At 41.5% G+C, this 27759-nt stretch overlaps 1 protein-coding gene and 1 pseudogene across 2 annotated transcripts in view; both read left to right on the forward strand.

Annotated features, from left to right (window-relative positions):
- LOC110283898 (UDP-glucuronosyltransferase 1A6) overlaps positions 1-27759 on the forward strand; it is an 83469-nt gene that overhangs the window by 13244 nt on the left and 42466 nt on the right. Inside the window, exon 1 of one of the 2 annotated variants that reach the window (XM_021149689.3) lies at positions 17730-18490. The exons of the other annotated variant lie outside the window; for it this stretch is intronic. Coding sequence (XP_021005348.2) covers positions 17756-18490 — 735 coding nt within the window. The 5' untranslated portion in view covers positions 17730-17755. Of the gene's footprint in view, positions 1-17729; positions 18491-27759 lie in introns of those variants that run through there. 2 annotated transcript variants of the gene reach the window in all.
- On the forward strand, positions 2114-17640 carry LOC147006083 (UDP-glucuronosyltransferase 1A7 pseudogene; annotated as a pseudogene).

Raw genomic sequence — 27759 nt, forward strand, 5'->3', positions numbered from 1 at the left:
AACCAGATATCAACTTTAATGTCTTCTAAAGAGAGAGTTCTGTCAGTTTTCTAGATTTATCTTTTAATGATTAATGTCTTGGAGTTGGTGCCACCCAATGGTGTGGCAAGGTTGGATGCGAGATTAGAAGAGTAGGAGTCCAATGCTAGGGTCATAACCCAGTTAGGACACCTGATTCTTCTGCGCATCCACTGTGGTGACAATGGAACTTTCTTTCTTTCTTTCTTTCTTTCTTTCTTTCTTTCTTTCTTTCTTTCTTTCTTTTTTTTTTTTGTTTTTTTGTTTTTTTTGAGACAGGGTTTCTCTGTATTTCCCTGGCTGTCCTGGAACTCACTTTGTAGACCAGGCTGGCCTCGAACTCAGAATTCCACCTGCCTCTGCTTGCATTAAAGCTATGAGCCACCACGCCTGGCAAGGTGGAACTTGCTTTTTTTTTAATTTAATTAGGATTTTTTCTTCATTTACATTTCAAATGCTATCCCAAAAGTCCCCCTTACCCTCCCCCCAACTTCCCTAAACACCCACTCCCAGTTCTTGGCCCTGGCATTCCCCTGTACTGAGGCATATAAAGTTTGTAAGACCAAGGGGCCTCTCTTCCCAATGATGGCCAACTAGGTCATGTTCTGATATGAATTTGAGGACACACCCTTCTCTGGAGGGAGAGTGTCTAGCTTCTACAAGCTTCCCCCACCTTCACCCCCAAATGAGAAGTGAGAGTGGCAGCCTCTGGGTTGCCTCAGGCTCTTCTCCCTCTCCTGCATTTTCTTCATTAGTGATTGGTCAGTCAGGGCCCAGGCTATGGGAGCTGTAGTTCTGGGTTGTATAATGGAGCAGACTGAGCAAGCCATGAGGATCAAACCTGTCAACAGCATTCATCCTTGGCTTCTGCTTCAGTTCCTGCCTTCAGGTTCCTGCCTGGATTTCCTGCCCTGCCATCCTTTACATAGATGCCTGAGAGTGGAAAGCTGAAAGAAACCCTTTCCTTCCCAAGCTGCTTTTCCTATGGTCTTTTATCACAGCAACAGAAGCCCTAACTAAGACAGCCTTTTAGACTTTGGAATGAGCCGCTGCCCTAAGCTGTTTAAGTTAGGATTCACTTGAATTCATCTCTAACACTCTGTTGCTTCCTCTGGAAATGACGTATAACAAGAGAGCTGTGTGTTTTCATTCCATTCTGCCTTATTCAGTGTTTCAAGACTTTACTTGTTTATCTTTAAAATAATGATAGCATACGATATAAAGATGCACTCTGAATTTTTTTCGTGTAAAGCGTTTACAGTACTTTATCAAGCAAAATAATCTATTCATTAAACAGTATAGTTTTCAAAACTGTTATCACAATTAAAATTTTGCTTAATATTTAAAATAATCGAAAGAATAACAAACTTTCCTCATCCTCATGACCAGTTAAAATAATTTGTGGAGCTGGAGATATGATTCAGTGGTTGAGACTATCTCTCACTTTTCAAAAGACCCAGGGTTAAATCCCAGGAACCCCATCACAGCTCTAAAGTAACTCCAGGCCCACAGATTTCTTCTGATCCCCACGGGCACTGCATGCATGTGGGGCACATACATACATGGAGCAAAACACACTGACATAAGTAATAAGCAATTATTTTCAAAGAACACACAAAATAATCTTTGATGTGCCTGTCTCAAAACTATCAAGTAGACTTTATTATTCAAAAATACTTGCAAATATGCCAGGCAGTGATGGTGCATGGCTTCAATCCCAGCACTCAGGAGGTAGAGGCATGCAGATCTGTGTACAGTCAAGGGCAGCCTAGTCTCCAGAGCAAGTCTGAGGACAGCCAGGATTATTCAGAGGAACCCCATCTCAAACCACCAAACCAAAATGAACTAGAACAAAAACCTTGCAGATCTGGGGGGATCTGCAACCCTATAGGTGGAACAACAATAGAACTATCCAGTACCCCCCCGGAGCTCATGTCTCTAGCTGCATATGTATCAGAAGATGGCCTAGTCGGCCATCAGTGGAAAGAGAGGCCCATTGGTCTTGCAAACTTTATCTGCCTCAGTACAGGGGGATGCCAGGGCCAAGAAGTGGGAGGGGGGAGTGGGGAAGGAGCGTGTGGGGGACTTTTGGGATAGCATTGGAAATGTAAATGAAATAAATAAATACCTAATTTTTAAAAAAGGGAAAAAAAAAACCTTGCAGATGAATAAAAACATCACATGGTGAAGTTAACCAGACCCAGTGTCTATGCAGCTCCAGGGGCTTCTGTCTACTTAGAGCAACTCCTCTGAAACCAGGCTGTGCTGAGAGTCAAAGGCTTTGTTCTAGGTGAGTATTTGTCTCACATTCTTGTGTATTTGGTGAATGAGAGATTTTCAACCAATTGATGGGAAAGGGAGACAGTGGTATTTCTGAAGATTAGCGACTCCAGTGTCAAGTCTTTCAAATTCAAGTGTTGTTCTCCTGTCCTGGCAAGATCAGGCAGGAGATGGGGGTGGTTACAAAATGCAAGCAGAACCCACAAGATCTACAAGATGTCATGCCCAGCACCAGGAGGAGTACACTAAAGAGAAGTAAAATAGCTTCAGAGTGGATGTGGAGGCCAGGCAGTAATGGAGGCCTGGAGGGAAATTAAAATGCTACCGCCCCTCATAGAGCTGTCTAATAGTTTCTTAGCAGTGAGCACTAGAACTTCCTCCTGAGCGAGCAGCCTTAATCCTGGTTGAAGGACTTGAGATCAATTCCTGAGAAGACCCTGCATGTGGTGCTGATGGCAGCACTGTTCCAAGTAGCCACAAGGTGGAAGCAACCCTGCAGATGCTGCAGTGCCATGGGAGACAGAGCCATTGCTCTGTGGAGAAGGTCCCCGGGCTACTGAGGGGCATCACAGCAGAGCTCTCTGCTTCTCCATAGAATATGTCTGCCTATGACTTTGGGTGCATCAGAGGGGATTTTGTAAGGAGGTTGAGGGTTGCCTTCCTTTAAGTCCCCGCATTGCTCTGTGAAGATGGTTGTCAGTCTAGCGTCAGCAAGGCAGATGAAAGAGTGTTTGAAAATGGAACAAGAATCCCACTGTGTGCACACAGACAGCAGCCCTGCTCTCTGGCAGAGTTGATTCTCTGTCTCTTGGGAGGAGGGCAGGTTCAGGACCCTTCCCTTGAGGCTTGAAAGCAGAGGGAATAAATCCCTTTGGAGCACAGTGTGGTAACCTGCAGAAAGTATCCAGATTTTGCTTTGAGACCAATCCTAGAAATATAAGCTTCTTTGAAACTTGTTTCCATTTGTATAAGCATTTGGACTCCTTAGGGTCTAGTATATTTCCTCACAACAATTTCTAAGCTCACATTGTGTGATTATGCTCACAAAAAAGCTCTCAAAAACAAGTATGTTTGTTTTCTTAATAATTCATGCTCATTTATTAACATTCTCCCAAGTCAATCTGTGTCTATGACTGTTTGAAGGTACATGCCCCCCTGAGTGGGTAGATATTCCTTTCGACTACGTGTCCTCTGCTGTGTTAAGTGAGCACAGATCTCAGCAGCTGGATTGTCTTGGGCTGTGCTTCTCCCATGGCTCCTGCAGCCTTTCCAACCTCCCTTCCTCTATGTCTGCTCCTGTCCTCTGGCTTTGCCCAGGCAATGAAACTGCTGGTGGTGCCTTTGGGTGGGAGCCAGTGGTTCACCATGCAGATGGTTGTGGAGAAACTCATTCACAGTGGGCATGAGGTTGTGGTAGTCATCCCAGAGGTGAGTTGGCAGCTGGGGAAATCTCTGAATTATACAATGAAAACATATTCAGTTTTTCACACTCTTGAGGATTTTTACTAGGAGTTCACTGAATCTCAATGGAAAATCCAAGAAGAGGGAAAACTTCTTCTACTGAAGAGTCTAGCCAAAGGTTTCTTTGAACTATTATTTTCACGCTGTAGGAGTTTGTTTAACGACAAGAAGTTAGTGGAGTACTTGAAGCAGACTTCTTTTAATGCTGTGGTTTTGGATCCTTTTAATGTCTTTGGCTTAATTGTAGTCAAATGTTTCTTTCTCCCGTCCATGGTCTTTAGCAGGGGAATATTTTGTCACTATCTTGAAGATGGGACCCAGTGTCCCAGTCCTCCCTCTTTTGTCCCCAGAGCTCTCTTGAAATACACAGACACCATGAGTTTCAAGAAGAGTGTGGAACCTTCTTGTCTACATGGGGGAGAGTGCATTTTGTCATACTTTTTTCAAAAGTGCTGCAGATATTGCCTCTGATGTTCTCTAGACCCCAGTGGCTATGACAGACCTCTTCTGCCCAGTGACCATTTGGTTGTTAGGCACACACTTTGTCTTGGAGTTCCCCAGACTGGTGATACCCAATGTGATCTACATTGTTGTTAGGATCAACTGCCACCAGGGAAAGTCACTTTCCAAGGTACACCATCTTTCCTTTAGCACATGAAGAGCTCGGCTTTGGATGATGAAGTTATTCCTTGCTGGACGGTGGTTTGGCATTTATGTTCTTCTTTTTCAGTTCTTTTGATGGATTTCTTTTAAACATTCACACTTAACTGTGCATTTGTGCAGCTGATAAATCTTGCTTAAGGATGTGTGTGTACCACTGACATTCTCGTTTATAATCACCAGCCTGCGCTGCTTTTGACAAAAGAGTGAGAGACACGGTAAGAAATGAAGGGTCACTTTGCTCATTCTTGTCTCCTCTCCCTCTTTCTGTGGAGCTGCTTCAGCCTCTGGCATCTGTTTCCTTAGCCAGTTGGGCCATTCGCATTTCATCCATGGGAAATTATACACTCACATCTTTAACCAAAGTTAGCAACAACCCTGTCTCATTCGGGGATAGTAACACTCAGACTTTCATGTATGTGCTGCATGCTTTTTAGGGTTGTTTGTTTGTTTCTTTGTTCCTTATTGATTCTTTTCTGGCTGTTTTCTTTTGATCTACATGGTTTTTATTTGTGGAAGTCTAAATTGGTTTACTTGCCCTTTTGCTTTGAATGGTAACTTTTCTAAAAATATTTTAGATTTCACCATGATTGGCTTTCTGTGAATCTCAAATATCTGAATGGTTTCATCACTTATGCTGTGTGGGTGTTTAAATTCCTGTAATGGTGATTATATTTTTTGATCACTTGTTTGTTTTTTTTTTTAACATTTTCAAACAGAATAGAATTACATCATGACTCCCCTCCTATCTTCTCTCCAACCCTACCTGTGTTTTCCCAGTCTCAAACTGATAGCCTCTTCTTCCTTGCTAACTATTTTTCTCCGTGCACGCATGCACGTGTGTGTGTGTGTGTGTGTGTTTCACAAAAGTGCAGGTATAGGCTGCTGAGTCTGTTTTTGTTGTTTGTGTGTATTTGGTATCAGGGCTGAACACTTGGTATTGGACAGTCAATAAAGGACTCGTGCCTAGGAGAGGCCAACTCTCCCAGTAGCCTGTAGTTCTTTGCCTAGGGGTGAGACCTTGAGAAATTCTCCCCCTTCCACATTGATCTTGCCTTTGTTCTGGTTTCACTTATACAGGAGAGGCAGGTTCACCACCGACTTCCTGGTGTTCTGACTCTTATCTTCTTTGTGGCCCCTCTTTCACAATGTAGAGGAGCTGTGATGTCGATGCACCCATCCAGGGAGAGTCTCTTCACTGTCTGTGGCATGACTGTGCAGGTGGCGGGGTGGGTTGGGGAGGTGGCAAGCCTCCCTTCATGCCTTGGAAGCAGAGGCAGCTTGCCTTTTCCTGAGCAGAGTCTAGTCGCCTGAAGAAATTGGACTGATTTTGCTTTGAAACCAGTTCCCGAAGTGCAAGCACTTCTGAAATTCACTTTCCTCTACCTGGGTGACACACATTTCTTCAGTTGCACAGACACCTACTACTTGGTGTCTCACACATTTCTTCACAATGGTTTGTAAATTGCCCTATGGCACATTGTCCATCTCCATCCAGTACTAACAGTTTAACCTTTTCTTATCATGTAAACATATAAGTAGGTATCCCAATGAGAACTGCTCATTTCTTATTTCCCTTCTCGGTACCTACTGTCTGAGAGAGTTCCCTGATGGCTTGTGAGTCCATGCCCTCCACAAGGGAAGGTTTGATCCTGGACTTTCCCTCCAGGATGAATCAGAGCAGCAAAGACCCAAGGCTGGATTGCCTAGGGCCTTGCTCCTCCCACAGCTCCTGGAGGGTTTCCAGCCTTCCTCTCTCTCTGTCTCTCTCTGTCTCTCTCTGTCTCTTCTCTCTCTCTCTCTCTCTCTCTCTCTCTCTCTCTCTCTCTCTCTCTCTCTCTCTCTCTCTGTGTGTGTGTGTGTGTTTATGTGTTTGCTGCTGGCCTCTGGCTTTGCCCAGGCAGTCAGGTTGATGCTGGTGCCCATAGATGACTATCACTGGTTTACCATGCAGAGAAAACAGCCACAGAGGGCATGAGGTGGTGGGAGTCATACCAGAGGTGAGTTGGCACCTGGTACAATCTCTGAATTCTATGGTAAAGTCTTAGTCAATGTCTCACACACAGGAGGATCTGGACCACAGATTGAAGATTTTTATTGACAGGAAAAGACAGAGTAAGATAATAACTTTCTCTATTAATGACTTTATCAAATGGTGTTTTTGAATCTTTCTTCACACATGGAAGGAATTTGTCTAGTGACAACATGCTAGTGAGTACTTGAAGCAGAGATCATTTGCTGCTGTGTTTCCCCATCCTTTTGCTATGTATGGCTTAACTCAGCTAAGTACTTTTCACCATGATCCATGGCCTTCAACAGGGAACTCTTTTGCCACCATCTTAAAGAGGGTGCTCAATGATTTTGCCATGTTCATTACATTCACAGAGCCCTTTTGGGATTCACTGATACCATGACTTTCAAAGAATGAGTGGGGTACCCTCTCTGCTACATGTGGGAGTGTGCATTTTGCCCTTGTTTTTTCTATCCTGCCCTAGAACTTGCCTCTGAAGTCTCAGATACCTGTCACAGTGCCTGACCTCTTCAGCCAAGTGTTCATTTGGGTGTTAAACACTGCTGTAGTGTTGTAGTTTCCCAGACCTGTGATGCGTAACATAGTCTTCATTGATGGTGTCAACTGTCATCAGGGAAAGCCATTGTCCTAGCTATATTATCTTTCCTTCATGGAGAATGATCTGGATTGATGGGATTCCCTCATGAATCCTTGCCTAGAATGTGTGAGGCCTGAGTTTAACTCCAATAGCCCTACTTGTACTGCATGGCTAGTTTTATGTCAATTTGACATAAGCTCAGATCACTTCCAAAAGGGTCTCTCAATTAAGAAAATCTCTGCAAGAGATTTGCTTGCAGGCAATCTGTGGTGCATTTTCTTAATTAGTCCTTGATTTCGGAGTCCCAAATTCATTGTTGGTGCATCTGTAAGTAGGTTGTCCTGGGGTATGGTGTATAAGAAACAGGCTATCCCATAAGCAGCATTCCTCCCTGGTCTCTGCTTCAGTTCCTGCCTTCGTGTTCCTGCCCTGCCTTTTCTTAGCAATAGACTATAAGCAAGTAAGACAAAATGAAACCTTTCCTCCCCAAGTTGCTTTTGATCATTGTCTTAGTTAGGGTTTCCATTGATGTGAAGGCACAACATGACCACAGCAATGCTTATTAAAAAACAAAACAACAACAACAACAACAAAACCCCACTGAATTTGGGGGTGGCTTACAGTTTCAGAGGTTCAGTCCATTATCATCATGGTAGAAAGCATGGTGGCATGCAGGCAGACATGGTGCTAGAGAAGGACCCAAGGGATTTACATCTTGGTCCACAGGCAGCAGAAGGTGACTGTGAGCCACACTGGGCATAATTTAAGCATATTTATATTTATTCAAAGCCTGCCTCCATAGTGACACACCTACTGCTAATCAAGCCACACTCTACAGTCAAGCATTCAAAGATATAAGTCTGTGGGGCCACACCTATCCAAACCACTGCAGTCAGGGTGTTTTTCAATACAGCAATAGAAATCTTAACTAAAACACCCATGAATCAGGCTCTCGACATTGAGAAAGAAGAAATTTTGATTTTAACTGCTCTTTTCATGTACATTCACCACAATTAGGATTTCTGGTTCACTGAACTACTTTGTGGTTGTGGGCATGAAGATTTTTATAAATCTGTCCTCACTGATATACAGTTACCCATCATATTTCAGCTGCTTTCTTATTACTGTTCTGAAAAAGTAATAGTAAAAACCATAATAAGGGGTGAGGATTTCCTTGCTGTGAATCCTGAGCTATTCCTTATGGGAGCATAATTCTAGCACAAGTGTTGCATGCATGCACATGTCTAACGTAAACAATCCTTGCACCTGAAATTACTGGAGGATCCTGTGCCAGACTCGGCATAATATTCTTTATTTTTCCTTTCTTGATTTTCTAGTAAGCCCTAGGTTTTATCCCAGGTACTTCTTGACATTCCTCATTTAAATGATTGTATAAATGTTTCTATTTTAGTGACATCAAAGATCTGTTCAACCAGCAAGTGTGGAGAGAGATTTCTCAGCTTTTGCTTTTAAAATCAGGCTGTGCTAAGTGCTATCAGGTGCTTTCCCTACATTCAGCATTTCCGCACACTAGCTCTTTCCCACAGGCTAGTGTTCTAGGGAGCAAGGTGGGTGGGTTGGGAAATATACACAGCTCATATATTTTACAGTGTTTGAGAAACTAATTTCAAGCCTCCATACTAACATAAATAGATCATGGGAGTTTGGTCTTTTCATATTTTTGCCAAATATTGAGAGTATCCATATTTTAAAATCTGTTGATTTTCTGGGGGAACATCCTGCTGATTGGCATCCTTTTTCATTGCTTGTGTTTCTGGACATGTGAGCCACCAGTGTCATCTTTACTTTAGTGAGTTACATATGCACATTCTATAGCCAAGGCAGGGATGTTTAATAATGAGCACTGTAAGCATCTTGAGCATTAGGTGTCCCGACACCTAGCGTTTTTGTATGGCCTACAGTATTCCTTGTGGCTCTTCATCTGTTCCCATGTGGAATTTTCACTTCGCAGGAATCAAATCAATGAAATTTATCTTTGGTAACATTTATATTTTAGTTTTTTTAAATTTTGTTACAAGCCTAGCACATACATACATTTTCTCCATGCTAGAGTTAAAATGTTTAATTCTTTCTTGGTCAGCAAACTTATTTATCTCTTTTGGTAAGAAATTTTCAAAGGGCATAGCATAAAGAATACATTGTGTGTGACTTCTCCAAGGAGAGCCCCCCTTTTTTTTTTTTTTTTTTTTGGTTTTTCAAGACAGGGTTTCTCTTTGTAGCCCTGGCTGTCCTAGAACTCACTCTGTAGACCAGGCTGGCCTCAAACTCAGAAATTCACCTGCCTCTGCCTCCCAAGAGCTGGGATTACAGGCATGCACCACCACCGCCCATCAAGGAGAGCCTTAATCTCACTTACTGTTAGGTCCATTATTCCTCTCTAAACTAAAATGCTTATTTAAATTCCCGAATTCCTTACGTCTGCTCATTTGTGTGCCTTATCCCAGACCCTATCCTGATTGAGCAGCTTTAGAGTGGGTTAGTGTCTGGAAGGCATTCTCCCCAGTTGTTCTCCTGGTTTTCATAATTTTCTTGTAGAGCTCCAATATACACTTTCCTTCCCAAACTTTAAAATGGTTTTGTTTGATTCTAAAACCACCAACCAACCAAGCAACCAACCAACCAACCAACCAACCAAAACAAAACCTGAGCCTACCACTAGACCCTGTTAATATTTCATTAAATATCTTTTTCTCTAATTTGAGAAACATTAGCAGGATCTTACCTTGATATATTCCTGTTTAGAACCAGTCTGCCTTTTTTCTGCTTCTGATCTTGCTTAAAATCTGTTGATAAAGATTTGTTAACTACATTATGTGCATTTTTAAAATTACAATTTCCTCCCTGGTATTTTATTGACTTGGGAGAAATTATAGTACAAATGAGGGATTTCCTTTTCTGGTTTAAGGTAATGGTTACTGGTAAAGCACTGCTTTGGTTTTGCTTATGCATCTTGTATATAGCCACTCCTGATCTTTGATTAGTTATAGAAAAGTTTGTGTATACTGTCATATGCACAGAGTTTTCTCTCCTGAAACTATTCTCTTGCAAGAACACATAGCTCTAAAATATTATGGAATAACATTGTGGGTTCAGGCTTATTTAAATTGCGATCCAATCACTTGCAAGTACAAATGCCTTGATGAAGTTGATGGTAACATTCTTGGCGAGTACATCATACCTAATCTCTGGTGTCTTAGCTCAGTACATAGCTTGGTTAGGGATGGGTTGTGCTTTGCTGACTGTGGTTCTGGCCACTTCTAAGGTCCAGCAGACCTTGTAACTGAGCCACATTTTCTCACAAATTGGCATATTTTCATGTGAAAAGAAACTTCTTAGACTCAGTGAAATAATGTTCCTTCTACAAAGTAGAGGACTACAGATTTATCTGTGTCAAGGTGAGGAATGGGGGCAGCGGGAAGGCTCAGGGGTAAGTGCTGTTCTAGAGGATCTGGTGCAATTCTCTACACACACACACAGGGGCTCATCCTCTGCAGCCACAGTCCTAGAGGGCCTGATGCCCTTCTTCTGGTCTCTAAGGGCAATGGGCACACAGGAATTGCACAATTTAAGTAAATTGTAAAGCACGAGGAGCGTCTTTCTGTTCTTGGGGAAGTCACGCAAGGGAGTAGTAGCAGATGGCAGGACCTTAAGAGCATGAGTCAGCTAGCTCAGAGATTTTCCTCCCCTTTACTCCCCATCAGTAAACTGCCAAGCACAAACCAGGCCATGCATGCACCCTTGCCCTCTTTCCCAGGGTGGGGCCAGAAACTCTGAACAATAGTGATATTGGAGTAGCTCATTGCATCACTCCAATGTTTACAGATATTAAAGCTGTATATGATTTTATATCTATATACCTAGAAAATCTGCATATATTGAACCAAGGTTTTACAGATAAGGACTGTTTATATATATGTGTGTGTGTATGTATGTATATATATGTGTGTGTATGTATGTATATATCTATATCTATATATATATGGTTTTATTATCTGCTAAAGGATTTATATGTGGGAAAGGTCTTTGGTATGTGAAAGGCTATTTATGGATAAATATGGAGAAAGGCAGTGTCTCAAAGTGATATTCAGATCTCATAGACAGCCCTTTGACTAAGAGCATGTGCTAAGCAGAGTGTATGTACTAAGATAGATTTTCATTGAGTGACTTCTGGATGTATGTATTCCTTCATCCCTGTTTCAGGTGGGAAGGTTATCTCTCTTGGAAAACCACATGGGTTTTATGTTGCTGGAGAACAGGAGTTGTAGCTTGGATTTTATGTCTTATAATAAGGAAACATCAAAGTATGTCTATAGTTGTGTGTGTGTGTGTGTGCCACAGAACACCCCCTGTCAGGTATGGGGGTTTCTGGGACGAGGGTCCTCGAGGCTAGCTGGGTAAGGATTCAGCGGTTACAAACAGAATCAAACGTAGAAGCAGTTTGAATCTGAATGTATTTTGCAGCTCTCAAGCAAGGGTTTTTAATACATAAAAAAAACAAGTATTGCAACTCTTAGAGGATGTGTTTAGTGATGCAGTCACAAATATCATCATTGTCATTTGGCACAGTGTCTTAGGGTTTTACTGCTGTGAACAGACACCATGACCAAGGCAAGTCTTATAAAAAACAACATTTACTTGGGGCTGGCTTACAGGTTCAGAGGTTCAGTCCATTATCATCAAGGTGGGAGCATGGCAGCATCCAGGCAGGCATGGTGCAGGAGGAGCTGAAAGTTCTACGTCTTCATCTAAAGGCTGCTAGGGTTAGACTGACTCTCAGGCAACTAGGGTGAGGGTCTTAAGCCCACACCCACAGTGACACACCTACTCCAACCAGGTCACGTCTATTCCAACAAGGCCACACCTCCAAATGGTCCCACTCCCTGGTCCAAGAATATAAAAACCATGACACACAGTAAAGCACAAAAATCATCCAAGTAGTACAACTCTCAAAAGATGTGTTTGGTGAAACAATCACGGCTAAAACCGGTAACATCATTGTTATTTGACACAATAGAAACCATCCAAGAATACAACTCAGAAAGGATGTATTCAGTGGGGCAGTCCTCCAAGGTTAGTGGCATATTTCCAAGAGCAGGTTAATAAAGTTTTTGATTAGATTTTATTCTATACATTTCAAATGCTATCCCGAAAGTTCCCTATACCCTACCTCCACCCTGCTCCCCTACCCACCCACTCCCACTTCTTGGCCCTGGCATTCCCCTGTACTGGGGCATATAAAGTTTGCAATACCAAGGGGCCTCTCTTCCCAGTAATGGCCAACTAGGCCATCTTCTGCTACATATGCAGCTAGAGACACGAGCTCTAGGGGCTGGGGGGGGTGTTACTGGTTAGTTCATAATGTTGTTCCACCTATATGGTTGCAGACCCCTTCAGCTCCTTGGGTGCTTTCTCTAGCTTCTCCATTGGGGGCCCTGTGTTCCATCTTATAGATGACTGTGAGCATCCACTTCTGTATTTGCCAGGCACTGGCATAGCCTCATACGAGACAGCTATAACAGGGTCCCTTCAGCAAAACCTTTCTGGCATATGCAATAGTGTCTGGGTTTGGTGGCTGATTATGGGATGGATCCCCGGGTGGGGTATTCTCTGGATAGTCCATCCTTTCATCTTAGCTCCAAACTTTTTCTCTGTAGCTCCTTTCATGGGTATTTTGTTCCCTATTCTAAGGAGGAGTGAAGTATCTACCCATTGGTCTTCCCTCTTCTTGATTTTCTTCTGTTTTGCAAATTGTATCTTGGGTGTGCTATGTTTCTGGGCTAATATCCACTTATCAGTGAGTGAATATCTAATGACTTCTTTTGTGATTGGGTTACCTCACTAAGGATGATATCCTCCAGATACATCCATTTGTCCAAGAATTTCATAAATCCATTGTTTTTAATAGCTGAGTAATACTCCATTGTGTAAATGTACCACATTTTCTGTATCCATTCTTCTGTTGAGGGACATCTGGGTTCTTTCCAGCTTCTGGATATTCTAAATAAGGCTGCTATGAACATAGTGGAGCATGTGTTCTTATTACCAGTTGGAACTTTTTCTGGATATATGCCCAGGAGAAGTATTGCTGGATCTTCTGGTAGTATTATGTCCAATTTTCTGAGGAACCTCCAGACTGATTTCCAGAGTGGTTGTATAAGCTTGCAATCCCATCAGCAGTGGAGGAGTGTTCCTCTTTCTCCACATCCTCGCCAGCATCTGCTGTCATCTGAATTTTTTATCTTAGCCATTTTGACTGGTGTGAGGAGGAATCTCAAGGTTGTTTTGATTTGCATTTCCCTGATGATTAAGGATGTTGAACATTTTTTTCAGGTGCTTCTCAGCCATTCGGTATTCCTCAGGTGAGAATTCTTTGTTCAGTTCTGAGCCCCATTTTTAATGGGGTTATTTGAATTTCTGGAGCCCAGCTTCTTGAGCTCTTTGTATATATTGGATATTAGTCCCCTATCTGATTTAGGATTGGTAAAAATCCTTTCCCAATCTTTTGGTGGCCTTTTTGTCTTATTGACAGTGTCTTTTGCCTTACAGAAGCTTTGCAATTTTATGAGGTCCCATTTGTCAATTCTTGATCTTACAGCACAAGCCATTGGTGTTCTGTTCAGGAATTTTTCCCCTGTGCCCATATCTTAAAGGCTTTTGCTCAGTTTCTCCTCTATTAATTTCAGTGTCTCTGGTCTTATATGGAGGTCTTTGATCCACTTAGACTTGAGCTTTGTACAAGGAGATAAAAATGGATCAATTTATATTCTTCTTCATGATAACTGCCAGTTGTGCAAGCACCATTTGTTGAAAATGCTGTCTTTTTTTTCCACTGGATCTTTTTAGCTCCCTTGTCAAAGACCAAGTGACCATAGGTGTGTGGGATTCATTTCTGGGTCTTCAATTCTATTCCACCTGTCTGTCACTGTACCAGTACCATGCAGTTTTTTTTTTTTTTTTATAACGATTGCTCTGTAGTACAGCTTAATGTCAGGCATGGTGGTTGCACCAGAGGTTCTTTTATTGTTGAGAATAATTTTTGCTATCCTAGGTTTTTTATTTTTCCACATGAATTTGCAAATTGCCCTTTCTATATCAGTGAAGAATTGAGTTGGAAAGGTTAATAAATTTTTATAGTCAATTGCTGTTTAACATCTACTACCCAATTTTTTAAATAAACCTTGAAAGTGTAAATTTAAACTATTTTAATTCTTTTTAATTAAGGCTTTCTTTACCATATACCAAAGCCCACTTCCAATGAAACACACGCAGCCATATGAAATTTTATTTTGGGGAAAGTTTTTTTTTAAAGATAGCTTTTATTTATTTTTAAAAAATATTTAATTATATGAGTATGCTGCAGCTTGTCTTCAGACACACACTAGAGGAGTGTATCAGATCCCATTACAGATGGTTGTGGGCCACCAGGTGGTTGCTTGAAATTGAACTCAGGACCTCTGGCAGAGTAGTCAGTGCTCTTAACTGCTGAGCCATCTCTCCAACCTGTTGTGAAAGTTTTTATCTATCATGACACTATTATGTAATTTTGTAAATACTTTATGAAGTAAAGCGCTTGTTTTCCCAATCATAAGGTCATGGCTAGTGACCCCATCTCAAGGGATGCTTTCTTACCCATTTTTCTCACTTAATATCTTAGCCTAGGCTATCAGAAACATGTCTTAAATAAGAAAAGGAATAAAAGAAAATTAAGCAGATAAATTACCATAAGAATTATGGCTCAGTATTTTGTTCAGGCCAAGAGTTGTACAATTGGGTCCAGGAGGCCTCTTTCTTTTGAAGTTTTCCCCTGAGTCTGTGGAACTTGCCACACAGATTCTACTGGGGTTGGTGTGGCATGTGTGTGCCCATGTACTCCTGCCTGTGTGTGCATGTGCATATGTACGTGTGTGCTCATGCTTGTGAGTGTGTGTGCTCATGCTTATGTGTTTGTGCATTTGTGTATGAGTGTGTGTATGTGTATGTGTGTGTGCACACATGTGTTCATTCCTGTGTGTGCATTTGCATATGTACGTGTGTGCTCATGCTTGTGAGTGTGTGTGCTCATGCTGGTGTGTGCTTGTAAACAGAGGTAGATAATTTTAGTTTCTTTCAAAGCTACAGGGGTTGCAACTACTGTCCTTTGCTTAGGCAGCAACCTCGGTTGGCAAACCTCATAGAAGGCTGGCCATAACTGCACTCTGAGGTTTGTACCGTGTGGGGATATGGGTGGGGGTTAAGGCCTAACTTGTGTGTCCCGAGAAACTACACTGAAGTCAGTGGTCAGCACCTTTGAAATTGAGCTTGATTGCACAGTCATTGCAGATGGACTTAGTGAAGATGAGATCCTTAGGATGGGTTACACCCTATAAGATTGGCATCCTTTATAGATATAGCCACATAGGCCCAAAGACCCCTAGCACAAGGCAAAGATTAAGAATTCTGAGGATGAGAGGGCTCCGTGTTGCTTTGAAAATCAAATATGTCCTCTGTTAAATTAGTACTTCTCTCTTGCTGTGAACAAATTTGGCAGGAAAGTGTCAAAGCATTGACAGCCATTTCTCCACAACCTCCCAAGGTCCAGGTCTGCTGTCATCCCCAGAGCTCCCTCCAGGTTTTCTTTCAACAACAGCAAAGACCCACTGGAGAGGAGGTGGTTCACTAGTGGAGATGAAGATAAGAAACCTAGTATCTCCAGGAAGGTTAATAGGATGGACACAGTTGGCTGCTTGTTTAAATGTGGTCTAATGAGGGCAAGGAAGGCCCAGGGTGTGTGAGAGGGACAGTTTTAAAGAGATATCAACAGACATAGTGGAAAACTAAAAACAAGCAACACCAAAGAAAATGGTAGAATGAGGGAGACAGTGATAGGACAGAAGTGAGGGAGGAGAGGGGAAGAGGGAAGAGAAGGAAAGAAGAAAGGAGGGCAGAAGAGGGGGAAGGAGATGGAGAAATGGAAATAAATAGGAAAGGTCAGAGAGGATATATTATCGCAAATAAAGTAAGTTCCCATGCAGTATTCCACATCAGTGTCAAAATAGCCGCAGATGTAGCTAATAATTTAGGTAATACCACATCAGAGGAGTGACATCATTTATTTATTTATTTATTTATTTATTTATTTATTTACTACCCGGTGATGAATGACTTTTAAATCTCTCAAATTGTTTTGCATATATATTTTTATCGTCCTCTCATTAGTGGGCTTTTAAACATCTCAGATATCATTTGCATATGATATACTTACTCATTTAATGATTACAGCTTAGTGATTTTGGGGTTGTTGTTGTTCTAGTTTCCTGCCTGTTGCTGTGATAAAACAAGCTGACCAGAAGCAGATTAGAGAAGGGAAGGATTTCTTTGGCTTACTCTTGCAGGTGGCAGCTTGAGTGGAGTCAGGACAAGAACTCAAGCAGGGAGGGGCAGGCAGACCCCCTGTGAAGAAGCTGCTTGCTGCCTCACTCAGGCTCAGGCTGAAGTAGTTTTCTCACACAGCTGAGGCCACCTGCCCAGGGAGCAGTGTGTTCACAATGAGCCCAGCACCCCCACAGCAACTGAGCATCAAGAATATCTCCCATAAGCAAGTCCATAGACCAGTCTGCCCTAAGTGATCCCTCAGTGGAGAGACTCCCTTCTCAGGTGAATTTAGGTTGTGTCACGTCTGTAGTTAAAAACTACCAACTAGGCTGGGCATGGTGGCGCACGCCTTTGATCCCAGCACTTGGGAGGCAGAGGCAGGCAGATTTCTGAGTTCAAGGCCAGCCTGGTCTACAGAGTGAGGTCCAGGACAGCCAGGGCTACACAGAGAAACCCTGTCTTGATAAAACAAAACAAAACAAAACAAAAAAACAAAAACTACCAACTAGTTAAATTTATGTATAATATTTTTATGTTCATATTGGTCGGCAGTCACGACAATTCCTGTTCATTCCCAAAGATATCTCTTAACCCTAACCCTGGACAGCCTTTACCCCACGACAATTCCTATTCATTTCAAATGACATCCCATAACCCATAATCCCATCCCATAACACTGGATAACCTTTACCCTGCCATCTCCATGGACTTACCTATCCTGGAAGTTTAAAATAGAATTTGAGATCTTTTGTGCCAAGCTGACTCAGCAATGTTTTTTATCTGAAAATATAGTGAGTGCTCCTTGTGGATGGGGAGGGAGACTTTAGAGAGTTACCCAATAGGGTGACAGTCTGAAATGTTACATTGTAAATCCAAATACCAGGCAATGCTCAGAGCTCAGGCCAGCCTGTTAGAATGTGGTTAGCAGAGAATGAGGCCATGGAATGAAATGGGTGTACACAGCCTTGTTTTTTTTTTAATGGAGAAGAGCCAGATATCAACTATGATGTCTTCTAAAGAGAGAGTTCTGTCAGCTTTCTAGGAGAGAAACAAGATCAGGAATATGTTGGCTGAAATCAGGATTGATCGGGTACCAAGGGTAGATTTATCCTTTAATAATTAATGTCTGGGAGCTAGGGCCACCCAATGGCGTGACAAGGTTGGATGCGAAATTAGAGGAGTAGGAGTCATGCCCTGGTGAGGAAACCTGACTCTTCTGCGCATCCACTGAGGTGACTATGGGACTCCGTGTGCCCCTGCAAGGATTAGTGGGGCTGCTCCTGCTGTGTGCCCTGCCTTGGACTGAAGGTGAGAAGGTGCTAGTGTTTCCTGTGGGGGGAAGCCACTGGCTGAGCATGAGGGATGTTGTGAGAGAGCTCCACGCCCAAGGTCACCAGACTGTGGTTCTGGCTCCAGAGGTGACTGTGCACATCAAAGAAGAGGACTTCTTCACTTTCAAAGCCTATGCCCTTTCCTATACAAGACAAGAATTGGAAGAAATGATGGAAAACCTTAAAGTGTTTTTTGACACAGGAAACTATATGAAGAAACTCTTTAAAACATCTGAGGTTATGAGAAACATGTCAACAGTTCTCTTAAAGACTTGTACAAATATATTGCACAATGAGTCCCTGCTCCACCACCTGAATTCCAGCTCCTTTGATGTAGTCTTTACAGATCCCGTGTTTCCCTGTGGGGCATTGTTGGCCAAGTACTTAGGTATTCCTGCTGTGTTCTTTCTACGATACATCCCCTGTGGCATAGAATATGAGGCCACACAGTGTCCAAGCCCTTCCTCTTATATTCCGAACCTATTCACAAGGCTTTCCGACCACATGGACTTCCTGCAAAGGGTCCAGAACATGCTGTACCATCTGGTCCTGAAGTACATTTGCCATTTATCGATCACTCCCTATGAAAGCCTGGCCTCTGAGCTTTTTCAGAGAGAAGTGTCCTCAGTGGAGCTTTTCAGCCATGCGTCCGTGTGGCTGTTCCGAGGGGACTTTGTACTCGACTACCCCAGGCCCATCATGCCTAACATGGTCTTCATTGGGGGCATAAACTGTGTTACCAAGAAGCCCCTCTCTCAGGTCTGTATTTTTAAGCAATCAGTATTCTATGCAGAATATATTTTCTAATACTGACTTTCCTTCTGGTCTTTAAAAGGATTCTTCCCCCTTTTCTCATATCTTCATAACATAAACTATTTTATTTGGGTCCTTCTGTTTTTATTTTATGTGTGTGGGATTTTGCCTGTATGCCATGTATATTTGTATACCACATGCATACAGTGACCATGGAGGCCAGAAGAAAACATTGAATCCCCTAGAACTAGAATTACAAATGGCTGTGAGCCATCATGTGTGTCCTTGGAACTCAGTTCCTCTGGAAGAGCAGCCATCTCTCCAGCCTCAGATTCTTCTATTTTTCTTTGGCCATTGGTAGGACTGGTGGCTGTGGTGAGGGTCTGTAATGGACTGAAGTGAGGGGTGGGCTCTACTGAGTCTATCCATGTGGCAGTTTATTATTTTCCTGAGAGTGAGATTTCCAAACTGGGGCAGGAACAGAGATAATGAGCTGCTGACCTATTAAGATGAGTTCAACGTAAGTATTTCTAGGTGAGGACAAAGGAACTTCAAATTGCCATTGTTAGTTCTATGGGCATTTCTACCATTTCCTAGTGTCCCCTTCAATATCTTTCTTCAGTGTTAAACAAAACAAAACAACTTCACTGTAGAGTTCTCTTCTGGCCATGGTGAACTTTAGTCTAAAGTATTTATTTTCTGAGGCAATTGCTACTGGGGTTGTGTTCTAGATTCCTTTCACAATGTGTCAGCCACTGGTGATTAGGAAGACAACTGTTAATTTCATATTCTACCACTTTGAAGAAAGTGTTTCTCAGCTCTAGGATTTTCAGGGGGAGTCTTTTTTTTTCTCAATTTAAAATCCTTTATTACATTTGTTTGTGTATATGTGTGTCATAGTACAACTTGGGTCCTTGGCTCGAACTCAGGTCAGCAGGCTTGGTGGCAAGCTCAGGTGGAGTTTTTATGGTCACTTTTGTGTGCTGCTGTGTCATATGCAAATATGCAAATGAGGATGCTTGGATGCCTTTTTAAAAAATGATTTATTTATTTATTATGTGTAAGTACACTGTAGCTGTCTTCAGGCACCCCAGAAGAGGGCATCAGATCTCATTATGGATGGCATGTGGTTGCTGGGATTTGAACTCAGGACCTTTGGAAGAACAGTCAGTGCTCTTAACCGCTGAACTATCTCTCCAGCCTGGATGCCTTTGTTTGTTTGTTTGTTTGTTTTTCTTTTTGTTTCATGCTATTTCTCTTCCTTTGTTTTGTTCTAACAAGAACCCTGGTACTAGATTCGTTGAGTGGACAGAATGGACACCTTGATTTTAGTGGAGGTGCTTTGAATTTTTTCCCATTTCCTAAATGTCGGCTACAGTTCTGATTTTATTTATTTACGTAGATTTATTTATTTACATAGATTTTATTATGTTATGATGTGTCCTTTCAATTTGTATTGTCTACAGGGCTTCTTGCATTAATGGATCCTAGGTTTTGCTGAAAGCCTTTTCTGTGTCTATTGGGATGACCTGTGAGCTCAGTCCTTCAGTCTACTTTACTGCTATTCTGCACTGACTGATTTGCCTGTGTTGAACCAACGTTACACCTCTAATATAAAACCAACTTGATCATGAGTGACTTTTCTGATGTGCTCTTGAATTTGTCGAGTATTTGATTGAGAAGTTCACCTGTTCTCATCAGGGAGATTGGTTCGTGGCTTGTTTTGTTTTTTCCTCATATGTTTATGTGGTTTGTGAATCAAGGTAATGATAGCTTAATAAAGAAGCATCTATATAAAGTGTTCTTTCCTTGTCAATTTCTGTGGAGTCGTTTGAAAAGCATTGGTGTTAGTTCTTTGAAAGCCTGGTAAAATTCAGCAGTTCCCCATGTGGACCCGGAGGTGCTGAGTTTGGAGGGCTTAAGTTCCTGCTTTGATTTCCTATTTCCTAGTTCAGAAAGCACCAGATGAACTCTCCTGGGGTACTAGCTTGTGCCAGCGTGTTTTGATCCTTTTACATGTGTGCAGAGGATTAAGAAATGTATTTTTTTAGGTCAGTTTTATTTTCAATTCCGTTTAATGTCTTATGCACTTTTCTTAGAAATCCATGGAAGGTGGGATACTCTGTGCTGGACTGTCCCAAGGTGAGCATGCCAAAAATGGTCTGAATGTGGGGCAAGGACTGTGTTAAAAGCATGGACTTCTCAGATAAGAAGTGTCACATCCAGTCAGCTTCTCCTTGTCCCTGAGTGAAAATGGGGAGATGTGTACACTTAAGTAGAATGTCGGTTTTTTTCTCCAGCCTGTGCCACTGTTGTAGAACCTAAGCTGGGGCTGACCACCATGCTAATATGCCACTAACCACCATGGAACCTTGAGGCTCTCCATTAAGCATTTCGAGCCCTGCCTTCTGACATCTTAACAGTGATCAAATGGCTCCTCATCTTTTATGTGTGGCTGAAAGCCATCATTTTGAATTCATTTTGATTTTTCATCTATTCAAAATATAATTACACAATTTCTTTCCATTCCCTTTCCTTACTCCAACTCTTCCCACACCCCACTTCCTCTCGTGCTCTCAATTTCCTGATTTCCTTTTCTTTAATTACTTACACACACACACACACACACACACACACACACACACATGCATAATTATATAAATACAATCTACTAAGTCCACTTGGTGTTGCATGGACATTATTTCAGGGCTGGTAGTTTGGTGGTGAATAACCAGTTTGGGGGCTCCTTGGGGGAAGACTATTTCCCCCACTCTCAGCATCCCTTAGTTGCCTGTAGTTCTTTGTATACAAGTGGGATTCCTCGAGACATCCCCCATCAACATCAGCAGATGTAGCATTTTTTTTTCTTGTTCAGGTCAAGGTTAGGAAGCGACATTGCTGGGGTGTCGTTGGTGAAGCTTTCCTGTCATTTCTCAGAGACAATTTTACAACAGATTTTTGGGGGGCGGTCCTCTGGCTCTTAAGTCTCTCTATCCCTTCTTCTGGCATGTCCCCTGAGCTTTCAGTGTAGTCACTGTATTGTAGCTCTCTCTATCCATTGAAGCTGGGCACTTCCTGATCAGTTGTTGTGATCTGCATTGTGGCTCTCTATAATGGTCTCCATCTGTTGCAAAGAGAAACTTCTTTAGTGAGAGTGAGGTGCTATGTCGGCCTGCTTGTCTAAAGAGAAGTACTTAGAATGTTAGAATTCATTTAGGAAATATTCTGGTTTGGTGGTAGTAGGCACTCCTCTGAGCTCAAAGACCTCACTAACCTCTTGTTGTTGACTGGGTTTCTAGTACCAGGTATGCTTTCCCTCCTGTTGAGTGCATCATTAATCCAATTAGAGAACTGTTGTTATCACCTGATACAAGTGTCACTCTTGCACTTTTAGGGAAATCTTGTCATGTTAGTCATTGTGATTCGAAGGCAGCACAGCTGGATATGACTTTTGCTACACAGCACTCCCCTGCCCCCATGGCCCCTATCCCTTGGCAGTTTATTTAGCACCTTCCAGAACTATTAAAGTTAGTCCTTAGGGAGGGTCTTTCTGTTATATCCAGTTTTTACACTCCAAGTCCTGTATCCAAATAGCATGGTATCTTCAGCAATAGGGACCTACCTTCAACCTCTGTGAGGCAACTAACGGCAACACCAAGAGCCTGTAGTGTTTGGGAGTCTATTCTGACCAAGGACTCAAAAGGTAGGTGCTGGGTTTTTTGTTTTGTTTTGTTTGGTTTGGTTTTTTTGTTTTTTGTTTTTATAAGATATAGTCTGTGGCTTTTGGAAGCATTTTTAACCCATGGCTGAACTTTATTTAAACTATATGTGTATAGGTATGCACACATATACACTTAATTGTATTGTATGTAATTTTGGGTAAGTAAAGAATAATATGATTCCTTATGGCTTCCAAACATCTTTAGTGCTACGTTTCCCAGCTCCTCCCCTCTCCTTCTGTATCAGCCTTTTTTATCCTCCCTAACTAAGGCCCCTCCATTTTTTCCCAATTTTCTTTTCATATCATTTGTTCTCTGCTATTGCTCCCTGCTCTCCCACCCACAAGAGACCTTTTACTTTCCTGGTTTCAGTGGTTATTCTACCTTATATACTCCTGACATCTGAAGATTTGGAGCTAGGAACCACATATGGGAGATAACATGTGACTTTTGTCTTTGTAGCCTCAGTATGTTTTCTAGTTCCATCCTTTTACCTGCAAATTCCACAATTCCATTTTTCTTTATGGCTTTCGTTGTGTTCATGTACCACATTTCCATTGTACATTGGCCTGACATCTATGTTGATAGCCAAATGACTCTAAACTATTTATGAGTGTTTGAAAATCATATTTTATTTCATTTAAGGCAGAGTCTTGTTATTTAGCTCTGGATGATCTGGAACTCACTATGTAGTCCAGACTGTCAAAGACTGGCCAGCCTCTGCCTCCATAGTGCTGAACTTAAAGGCGTGCCCATCCACACCCAGCTTTTTATTTAAACCCAAAGCACCATTAATGTTCTTAACATCCTTCACTATGAAGTTGTAAAATAAAGTATAGTTAAAAATGATTCAGAGTAAGTATATACCTTATACAACATTTCTAGCAAAATGTAAAGTGGAAGATTGGCAGCTTGTGTGGCAAACACATTTCCTCCTGTCAAGAACAAATGAGCAACCAAAATTTCTCAACATCTTTAAAGACATAAAATTAAGACAGCTATAATTAATATCTGTTGTGTGCCTGCCTTTTCACAATTCTAGTCTAGAGTTATGTTTCTGACTCAGCTGAGCTGCACAGCACCCATGACTTACTTTATAGGTAAAATATTTCTTCTGATGTGGCATTTGAGTGAGCCTTGTGTGCTTTTGAGAGCAAACAAACACTGGAACTTTACAATGAGAAGAAATACCAACATTGTCCAGAAATGATCTCCCATAGCTGTTTACTGCAGTCTTAGGTGGACCAGTGGTGTACTTTGTTTTTTTGTTTTTTTTTTTTTTTTTTTATAGGACTCTGTCTGACCTAGAGATAGTTTGTGAGACAATTAGAACTATTTTTTTTTTACATGTGAAATTCTCAAAAAAGTTTTTAATTTATTTTTTTTTGATTTTTAATATTTTTATTACATATTTTCCTCAATTACATTTCCAATGCTATCCCAAAAGTCCCCTATAGCGCCCCCCACTTCCCTACCCACCCATTCCCATTCTTTTGGCCCTGGCATTCCCCTATATTGGGGCATATAAAGTTTGCAAGTCCAATGGGCCTCTCTTTCCATTGATGGCCGACTAGGCCATCTTTCGATACATATGCAGCTAGAGACAAGAGCTCCAGGGTTCTGGTTAGTACATCATGTTGTTCCAACAATAGGGTTGCAGATCCCTTTAGCTCCTTGGGTACTTTCTCTAGCTTCTCCATTGGGAGCCCTGTGATACATCCAATAGCTGACTGTGAACATCCACTCCTGTGTTTGCTAGGCCCCGGCATCGTCTCACAAGAGACAGCTATATTTGGGTCCTTTCAGCAAAATCTTGCTAGTGTATGCAATGGTGTCAGCGTTTAGAAGCTGATTATGGGATGGATCCCTGGATACGGCAGTCTCTAAATGGTCCATCCTTTCATCACAGCTACGAACTTTGTCTCTGTAACTCCTTCCCTGGGTGTTTTGTTCCCAATTCTAAGAAGGTGCACAGTGTCCACACTTTGGTCTTCATTCTTCTTGAGTTTCATGCGTTTATCAAATTGTATCTTATATCTTGGGTATCCTAAGTTTTGGGCTAATATCCACTTATCAATGAATACATATTGTGTGAGTTCTTTTGTGATTGTGTTACTTCACTCAAGATGATGCCCTCCAGGTCCATCCATTTGGCTAGGAATTTCATAAATTCATTCTTTTTAATAGCTGAGTAGTACTCCATTGTGTAAATGTACCATATTTTCTGTATCCATTCCTCTGTTGAGGGACATCTGGGTTCTTTCCAGCTTCTGGCTATTATAAATAGGGCTGCTATGAACATAGTGGAGCATGTGTCCTTTTTACCGGTTGGGACATCTTCTGGATATATGCCCAGGAGAGGTATTGCTGGATCCTCCGGTAGTACTATGTCCAATTTTCTGAGGAACCGCCAGACTGATTTCCAGAGTGGTTGTACAAGCTTGCAATCCCACCAACAATGGAGGAGTGTTCCTCTTTCTCCACATCCTCGCCAGCATCTGCTGTCACCTGAATTTTTGATCTTAGCCATTCTGACTGGTGTGAGGTGGAATCTCAGGGTTGTTTTGATTTGCATTTCCCTGATGATTAAGGATGTTGAACATTTTTTCAGGTGTTTCTCTGCCATTCGGTATTCCTCAGGTGAGAATTCTTTGTTCAGTTCTGAGCCCCATTTTTTAATGGGGTTATTTGACTTTCTGGAGTCCACCTTCTTGAGTTCTTTATATATATTGGATATTAGTCCCTTATCTGATTTAGGATAGGTGAAGATCCTTTCCCAATCTGTTGGTGGTTTTTTTGTCTTATTGATGGTGTCTTTAGCCTTGCAGAAGCTTTGTAGTTTCATGAGGTCCCACTTGTCAATTCTCGATCTTACAGCACAAGCCATTACTGTTCTATTCAGGAATTTTTCCCCTGTGCCCATATCTTCAAGGCTTTTCCCCACTTTCTCCTCTATAAGTTTCAGTGTCTCTGGTTTTATGTGAAGTTCCTTGATCCACTTAGACTTGACCTTAGTACAAGGAGATAGGAATGGATCGATTCGCATTCTTCTACATGTTAACAACCAGTTGTGCCAGCACCATTTGTTGAAAATGCTGTCTTTCTTCCACTGGATGTTTTTAGCTCCCTTGTCGAAGATCAAGTGACCATAGGTGTGTGGGTTCATTTCTGGGTCTTCAATTCTATTCCATTGGTCTATTTGTCTGTCACTATACCAGTACCATGCAGTTTTTATCACAATTGCTCTGTAGTAGAGCTTTAGGTCCAGCATGGTGATTCCACCAGAGGTTCTTTTATCCTTGAGAAGAGTTTTTGCTATCCTAGGTTTTTTGTTATTCCAGATGAATTTGCAGATTGCACTTTCTAATTCGTTGAAGAATTGATTTGGAATTTTGATGGGGATTGCATTGAATCTGTAGATTGCTTTTGGCAAGATAGCCATTTTTACAATGTTGATCCTGCCAATCCATGAGCATGGGAGATCTTTCCATCTTCTGAGATCTTCTATAATTTCTTTCTTCAGAGACTTGAAGTTTTTATTATACAGATCTTTCACTTCCTTAGTTAGAGTCACGCCAAGATATTTTATATTATTTGTGACTATTGAGAAGGGTGTTGTTTCCCTAATTTCTTTCTCAGCCTGTTTATTCTTTGTGTAGAGAAAGGCCATTGATTTGTTTGAGTTAATTTTATATCCAGCTACTTCACCGAAGCTGTTTATCAGGCTTAGGAGTTCTCTGGTGGAATTTTTAGGGTCACTTATATATACACTATCATATCATCTGCAAAAAGTGATATTTTGACTTCATCTTTTCCAACTTGTATCCCTTTGATCTCCTTTTGTTGTCGAATTGCTCTGGCTAGGACTTCAAGTACAATGTTGAATAGGTATGGAGAAAGTGGACAGCCTTGTCTAGTCCCTGATTTTAGAGGGATTGCTTCAAGCTTCTGACCATTTACTTTGATGTTGGCTACTGGTTTGCTGTAGATTGCTTTTATCATGTTTAGGTATGGGCCTTGAATTCCTGATCTTTCCAAGACTTTTATCATGAATGGGTGTTGGATCTTGTCAAATGCTTTTTCCGCATCTAACGAGATGACCATGTGGTTTTTGTCTTTGAGTTTGTTTATATACTGGATTACGTTGATGGATTTCCGTATATTGAACCATCCCTGCATCCCTGGGATGAAACCTACTTGGTCAGGATGGATGATTGTTTTGATGTGTTCTTGGATTCGGTTAGCAAGAACTTTATTGAGGATTTTTGCATCAATATTCATAAGGGATATTGGTCTGAAGTTTTCTATCTTTGTTGGGTCTTTTTGTGGTTTAGGTATCAGAGTAATTGTGGCTTCATAGAATGAGTTGGGTAGAGTACCTTCTGTTTCTATTTTGTGGAATAGTTTGTGAAGAACTGGGATTAGATCTTCTTTGAAGGTCTGATAGAACTCTGCACTAAACCCATCTGGTCCTGGGCTTTTTTTAGTTGGGAGAATATTAATGACTGCTTCTATTTCTTTTGGGGATATAGGGCTGTTTAGATCATTAACCTGATCTTGATTCAACTTTGGTACCTGGTATCTGTCTAGGAACTTCTCCATTTCATCCAGGTTCTCCAGTTTTGTTGAGTATAGCCTTTGGTAGAAGGATCTGATGGTGTTTTGGATGTCTTCAGGATCTGTTGTTATGTCTCCTTTTTCATTTCTGATTTTGTTAATTAGCATGCTTTCCCTGTGCCCTCTAGTGAGTCTGGCTAAGGGTTTATCTATCTTGTTGATTTTCTCAAAGAACCAGCTCCTTGATTGGTTGATTCTTTGAATAGTTTTTCTTGTTTCCACTTGGTTGATTTCACCCCTGAGTTTGATTATTTCCTGCCGTCTACTCCTCTTGGGTGAATTTGCTTCCTTTTGTTCTAGTGCTTTTAGGTGTGTTGTCAAGCTGCTAATGTGTGCTCTCTCTAGTTTCCTTTTGGAGGCACTCAGAGCTATGAGTTTTCCTCTTAGAAATGCTTTCATTGCGTCCCATAAGTTTGGGTATGTTGTGGCTTCATTTTCATTGAACTCTAAAAAGTCCTTAATTTCTTTCTTTATTCCTTCCTTGACCAAGGTATCATTGAGAAGAGTGTTGTTCAGTTTCCACGTGAAGGTTGGCTTTCTATTATTTATTTTGTTATTGAAGATCAGCCTTAGTCCATGGTGATCTGATAGGATGCATGGGACAATTTCAATATTTTTGTATCTGTTGAGGCCTGCTTTGTGACCAATTATGTGGTCAGTTTTGGAGAAGGTACCATGAGGTGCTGAGAAGAAGGTATATCCTTTTGTTTTAGGATAGAATGTTCTGTAGATATCTGCCAGATCCATTTGATTCATAATTTCTCTTAGTTTCACTGTGTCCCTGTTTAGTTTCTGTTTCCATGATCTGTCCATTGGTGAAAGTGGTGTGTTGAAGTCTCCCACTATTATTGTATGACGTGCAATGTGTGCTTTGAGATTTACTAAAGTTTCTTTAATGAATGTGGCTGCCTTTGTATTTGGAGCATAGATATTCAGGAT

The sequence above is a fragment of the Mus caroli genome, unplaced genomic scaffold (genome assembly GCF_978045245.1).
Source record: "Mus caroli unplaced genomic scaffold, Mus_caroli_1 scaffold_1, whole genome shotgun sequence".
Lineage (NCBI taxonomy): Eukaryota > Metazoa > Chordata > Mammalia > Rodentia > Muridae > Mus > Mus caroli.